At 40.4% G+C, this 6,817-nt stretch overlaps 1 protein-coding gene across 2 annotated transcripts in view; it reads right to left on the reverse strand.

The window, feature by feature from the left end:
- Window positions 1-5,001: 5,001 nt before the first annotated feature.
- LOC102768121 (cytochrome b-c1 complex subunit 6, mitochondrial) overlaps window positions 5,002-6,817 on the reverse strand; it is a 7,337-nt gene continuing 5,521 nt past the window's right edge. For both annotated transcript variants that reach the window (XM_006757977.1, XM_015560188.1), the window contains exon 4: window positions 5,002-5,214. In XM_006757977.1, coding sequence (XP_006758040.1) covers window positions 5,182-5,214 — 33 coding nt within the window. In that variant the 3' untranslated portion in view covers window positions 5,002-5,181. The remainder of the gene's footprint in view (window positions 5,215-6,817) is intronic.

A 6,817-nucleotide genomic window follows, 5' to 3' on the forward strand; every position in this document is an offset into this window, starting at 1 on the left:
CCTGCTCTGCACACGTCATGGTGGGTCTTTGGGCTCCGGTGCACAGCAAAGCCACTGTATTTTTATTTTATTATTATTTTTAAATTCTTCACTTGAGTGTATGTTTTATTTTTAGAGAGGGAGTGAGAAACATCAATTGGTGTCTCCCATACATGTTCCAACCAGGAATCAAACCCACAACCTATGTATCTTTTGAGGTACAGGATGATGCTCCAACCGAGCCACACAGCCAGGGCAGATAATTGTTGGGGTTTTTCTTCTTCACGTGTTGTATTTTTAAGCTCCATCTATTCTATTTGATTCATTTTTATATTTTCCAATTCTCTCATGTTGATTTCCATTAAATTCTTCAGTATATTTATAATAGCAAGTTCTTTTTAAAAAATATATTTTTAATGATTTCAGAGAGGGAGAGATAGAAACATCAATGATGAGAGAGAATCATTGGCTGCCTCCTGCACGCCTCCAACAGGGATCATGCCCACAACCCCGGCATATGCCCTTGACCAGAATCAAACCCAGGACCCTTCAGTCCACAGGCTGACACTCTATTCACTGAGCCAAACCAGCTAGGGCTGTAAGAGCAATTTCAAAGTCCTTGTATTCTGTTTTATCATCTCTGTCATTCTGGGTCTGTTTTTATTGACTGTTTTCTCTTGGTCACATTTACCTGCTTCTTTGCATGTCTAGCAATTTTTTAAAAATATATTTATTGCTTTCAGAGAGGAAGGGAGAGGGAGAGATAGAAACATCAACGATGAGAGAGAATCATTGATTGGCTGCCTCCTGCATGTCCCCCACTGGGGATCGAAAACGCAACCCAGGCATGTGCCCTTGATCAGAATCGAACCTGGGACACTTTGGTCCTCAGCCCAACGCTCTATCCACTGAGCCAAACCAGTTAGGGCTGTCTAGGAATTTTTAATTGAATTCTTAGTGCTATGAAATTTACATTGTTGAATGCTGAATTTTGTTGTCTTCCTTTAAAATGTCTTTTTAAAAAAAAAATTTTTTTTCAGAAGGGGACGGGAGAGAGAGAGAGAGAGAGAGAGAGAGAGAGACAGAGACATCAATGAGAGAATCAACCCAGGCTTGTGCCCTGACTGGGAATCAAACCATGACCCCCTGGTTCATAGATCAACACTCAACCACTGAGCCTCACCAGATGGGCTAAAATGTCTTGAACTTTGTTCTGGCTAGCAGTCAGGTTTGTTAATCAGCTTGATCCTTTCATGGCTCCTTTTTAAGATTTGTAAGTAGCCTCTCCACGGCTAGTTTTAGCTTTATGCTGAGGTGTCCCCTTCTGGAGTTCAAGTCCAGTATTCCAGTGCTGGGGGGCCAGCCCCAGTGGATCCAGGGGTTCCCAAAGGTGTGGTGTGGACAGAGTTGGCGAAGAATGTTTTACACGGAGACAGCGTTCAGAACTCTCTAGCTCTCCTTAGTCTCCGTGGATCTTCCCTGTGCCTGGCTGAGGCCACAGAGAGAGAGAGATCCCAAGGCAAGCTGAGCCTTTATTTTATCGTGAGAGGTAAACAAAGTAGTGGTTACCAAAATTACACTGTTCTTGTGAGTTTCACTTGTTTACACTGTTTTTGTGAGTTTCACTTGTTTTTGTTCTTGTGAGCTTCACTTGTTTACACCATGGTTATACTTCTTGCACTTCCTCAGCCCATTAGCTACCCAGATAAGATCTAGGCAGAGTTATAAGGTCAAGCCTAATTATGCTAAGAGGACTGTGCCCTCTAAGCTGGAAATTGTTTGTGACTCTGCCCACAGGTCAGTCCGAGGCTTAACCCCATATCGGCTCCCTACATTCCAGGTGTTCAAAAAATTCAATAGGAACTCCCCATATTAGCTGGTCAAAATTCAAACATCTCCCAGTCCTCTGTTACCTTTGGGAATTACTGTTTATAGCTATCCAGTAGTTCTGTCTGGATACATGGAGTTTCACCATCCTCATTGGCAGCTTAGTACTCAGCAACAGACTCAAGCACCCTCTAAGCAGAATCCGGGAACTCTTCCTCTGAGTAATTCCCTCCTGATAAAACTAGTAACATTTTAGGAAACACTAAGATCTGAGTAATGAATTAAGGATGTTTACTACAAAATTTCAGCTTTGCTCTCTTTGGAAATTAAAGATGTTTGAAAATCATATTACATACAATGAATATAATGTCGCCATTTGTAAAGGTATTTGTGAGGTCAGCATGAAATGGGTTTTTAGTCAGAAATGGCTGGGAAATGCTGGCCATCCCTCTAGCTAGGACAACAGGTTGAAAGAGCACCTAGGTTCAAGTGGCTCTTTGCCCCATTTTTGCAAACATAAATCCTTCAGATTCTCAGCTCCATTGTCATGTGTTCCTCTATGAAGCTTTCCTTAGTCTTGTTGTCTATACTGAGTATCAGTCTGCTGATTACTTCTGAAGCACAAGGCACTCATTTTTGGCATGGCTCACTTTCTTTGGTGTATAAATATTTGCATGTAGGGTTTTCTCACATGCACCAGTGGTTGCAATCCATAGATGTGTTTAATTTGGCCTAAAGCTTTAAAAGTTATTTGTCCTCATTTAAAAATTAAATTTCACCTAAAACTAAGGAGCTAGAAATCTCCTTAAGTGATCAAGCAACACTGGATAAGCATTCTCACATAGCAGTAGCTGACTACAGTGCAGCAGCAGTTCCAATGCCTACTGGGCCTGCTTCTCTCAGTTACCACTCAGGTGGTTGTGTTTGCAACTGCTAGACCTCCACTGTCTAATATGGTAACCACCAGCCACAAGACTATTCGAATATAAATTAATTCAAATTTTATTTAATTATAATGAAATAAATCTTAAAACTCAGTACCTTAATCACGGTAGCCACATTTCAAGTGCTCAAAACCCACATATGGCTAGTGACTAGCATGCTGGACAATGCACAACGGAAAAACCCACATATGGCTAGAGGCTAGCGTATTGGACAATGCACAACAGAACTTTGCCATTATTGCGGAGTATTCTATTGGACAGTGCTTACCTAGCCTGTCTCCCCAAATGGAACTGGGAACATTTTCCCTATCCCTTGAGCAACATACACTACTAGCGGTACTCAGAGCCTCAGCCTCATCCTCATCACTACCATTTACTATTTTTACGGGGAAATATGTTAAGTCCCAACACTAGACATGGGATTGTGATGGCTAACAGTACTAGCCATTGACTTTTACGTCTGAAGTCAGCCTCTGTTCTACACAGTTGGGACTTATTGGGGTTTTGGTTTTTAAATATATACTTTATTGATTTTTTTTTTTTTTTTTTACGGAGAGGAAGGGAGAGGGATAGTGTTAGAAACATCGATGAGAGAGAAGCATTGACCAGCTGCCTCCTGCACACCCCCTACTGGGGATGTGCCCAGAACCAAGGTACATTCCTTGACCGGAATCGACCCTGGGACCCCTTAGTCCCCAGGCCTACGCTCTATCCAGTGTGCCAAACCGGCTAGGACTGGGGTTTTGGTTTTTAATAATTTTCAACTTTAACACTGATATATAACTGCCATAGAATATTTAGATTCCATTTAACTTTACCAATTGTCTCAACAAGGCTCTTAATAACAGGATCCGGTTTAGAATTATGTGTTGCATTGTCTCTGTAGTCTATCTGGAACACTTCTCCAGTATTTCTTTCACTTTCACAACCTTGACATGGTGAGGATTATTCTGTACAATGTCTAATTTTTTTAAAAAATATATTTTGACTTTTTTTTTTACAGAGGGGAAGGGAGAGGGATAGAAAGAAACATCGATGAGAGAGAAACATTGATCAGCTGCCTCCTGCACACCCACTACTGGGGATGTGCCCGTAATCAAGGTACATGCCCTTGACCGGAATCGAACCTGGGACCCTTCAGTCCGCAGGCCGGCGCTCTATCCACTGTGCCAGACCGGTTAGGGCGATGTGAAATTGCTTTAATCCAAGTTACTGCCTGCCAAGCCTCTCCAGCGTACTTTCTCCTTTTGTAATTAATATGTATCCCTTTCCTCCCCAACGTTCAACTGATTCACTTATTTATATTAATACAGGTTCATGGATTCCTATTTTATTCAGTGAGCCATAATCTAATGCTTTCATCACACACACATTTTTTTTTTAAATCCTTACCTGAGGATTGAAAAGTAACACTCCAACCAAGCTCTCCGCCAGGGCTGTCATCACATATTTTGATTCTCAAACTGCCCCAGGTTTGAATAGTGGTTTATGTACTTTTGACACGTTCCTATTGTTCTTTGAGTACTTCCTTCTTTCTGGAACAAAATGGTTTCTCTTGTATTTTCCCTGCCCTGGAATCACCCATTTCTCCAAGGGGCTCTGGTTTCTTTTATTGGAGAACGAAGCCCTCTTTGTGGGCTGAGCTAGGGAAAACATATATTCCCTGCATGGACACATATTGGCATATATATTTACTTACACTGAAATCTGTATTTACTTAGTTTATACCAATACCTTAACTCTGCAGGGTTCATTCTGGTTTTTTTTCCTTTTCCGTATTTGTAATTTCATTCTCTGCTAGCTCCCATTATCTTCAATATCCCACCTACCCAGATTGGTACGGTAACCAATCTCTCATTGCCAGCACCACCTACCTGGGTGCCCCTCCATTCTCACCTTGCTTAGATTCCAATAACTCTCCCTACACAAACCACAAACCTATCCCTTCCTCACTCCTTTAAAAAAAATATATACATATATATATAAATTTTTTTTTTTAAGAAAAGCAACTTTGTTAGGAACCAAGACCAAAAAGCTGTCAAAAGACACTTCTAAAATAAGCTTTTGTATGAACTGGGTATTTAATAATGATATTAAGCAATTACTGTTCATTTTAAATGTGATAATGGCATCAAATAAAGAAATACTGTCCTTATCATTAAAGAGATACATACTAGGTGATGGGTACAGAGGGGTTATTACCTATCCTTATGCTTGAAATTTCAAATAAAAAAATCCAATTAAAATAAAGGTCTGCAGATTACTGGACTTTTATTAAGATGTAATCACTCCTAAGTACATAGAAGCAACTTGCCTAACCAAAATCCATGAGGTGTTCACATGAACTTACAGTTACACAAATAAGAAACAAATGGCACATTCAAAACCACAAGGAAATATCCTGCTGCCCAAGGGTGATTAATCTGCACATTTATTTCAAGCTGTTGAAGAGTTTGTGGGCCACCTAGAAGGAGGAAAGAAAGGAAGTCATTAATTGGCAGTTTTAATGTCATGGCTTACAGGGTTCTGCATAACCTAGACTGTTCCTGTCCCTTCTCTCATGATTCCCCTTCTCACATACTCACATCCCTCCTGAGCCACAGTGAACTCCCCTGTTACCTGAATCTCCCTTCTACCTGGAACACTCTTTTCTATTTTCTTTCATCTTTTCCTTTAGAACTTAAGTTAACATGAAAGGCTTCTCTAGGCCCTATTTCCACACAAATCTGTTCCTCCTCTGTCTTCCCCACAGAAACATATACCTCCCATATCATAATGCTTATCAATTCCACAAGTATTTATACAATTCTAAATGCCAGATACCGTTCTAGGTGCTGAGTGAGTTACAACGGTAAACACAATAATATCTCCGCCTCTTATGGAACTTAGAGATGACAGAGAAATATAATATAGACATAAGGTCATTTCTGAAAGTGATAAATACTAAATAAAGTTAAAAGATGCACAGCATCTTTTAATTTTGGGTCGCTGAAGGCTATCCTAAGATGGTTAAACCCAAGAGACTTACCAATTTACTAACTGTTCTCTGGCTCATAATGAAGAAAGAGACCATGCCTGTTTCACTCCCAGATCTTAATCTAGTGCTTTGCTCATAAAAATAACCATTTTTAACAATACATTTTTGTAGCATTAAGTACATTCATACTGTCCCACCATCATTAATCTCCAGAATTTTTTCACCTTCATCAACTGAAACTCTGTACCCATAATTCCCCATTTTCCCTTCCCTCAAACCTTGGCAACTACCATTCTAATTTCTGTCTCTATGAATTTTACTACTTAAGGTATCTCATATAAGTGGAATGACATTTGTCCTTTTGTGATTGATTGAGTCTCAATTCTTTTGGGTATATACACAGAAGTGGAACTGCTGGATCAATATAGTAATTCTATGTTTAGAGTTTGGGATAAAGTGCTTGATTTCCTTTTTTTTATTTTTGAGAGAGAGGGAAGGAAGAGACAGAACAGATTTGCTGTTCCACTTATTTATACATTCATTGGCTAATTCTTTTTTTTTTTTTAAAGATATGTTATTATTGACTTCAGAGAGAGGAAGGGAGAGGGAGAGATAGAAACATCAGTGATGAGAATCACTGATTGGCTGCCTCCTGCACACCCATTACTGGGGATTGAGCCTGCAACCTGGGCATGTGCCCTGACCAGGAATCGAACTGTAATCTTCTGGTTCCTAGGTCGATGCTCAAACCATTACTCAATGGCCGGGCGGTTGGCTGATTCTTATATGTGCCCTGACCAGTGAATGACCCTGCAACCTTGGTGTATAGGGATGACTCTAACCAACTGAGCTACCCGGCCCGAGCCTTGATTTCTTTTTATTGCCAAAGAATATTTTACTATATGGATATATCAGTTCATGGATACTTAAGTTGTTTCTACGTTTTGGCTATTAAGAATAATGCTCCTGCTGGGCCAGTGTGGCTCAGTGGTTGAGCATCGACCTAGAAACCAAGACATCACTGTTCAATTCCCCAGTAGGGGGCATGCAGGCGGCAGCCAGTTGATGGTGTTTCTCATCGATGTTTCGA

This window comes from Myotis davidii, unplaced genomic scaffold (genome assembly GCF_000327345.1).
Source record: "Myotis davidii unplaced genomic scaffold, ASM32734v1 scaffold1815, whole genome shotgun sequence".
Classification (NCBI taxonomy): Eukaryota; Metazoa; Chordata; class Mammalia; order Chiroptera; family Vespertilionidae; genus Myotis; species Myotis davidii.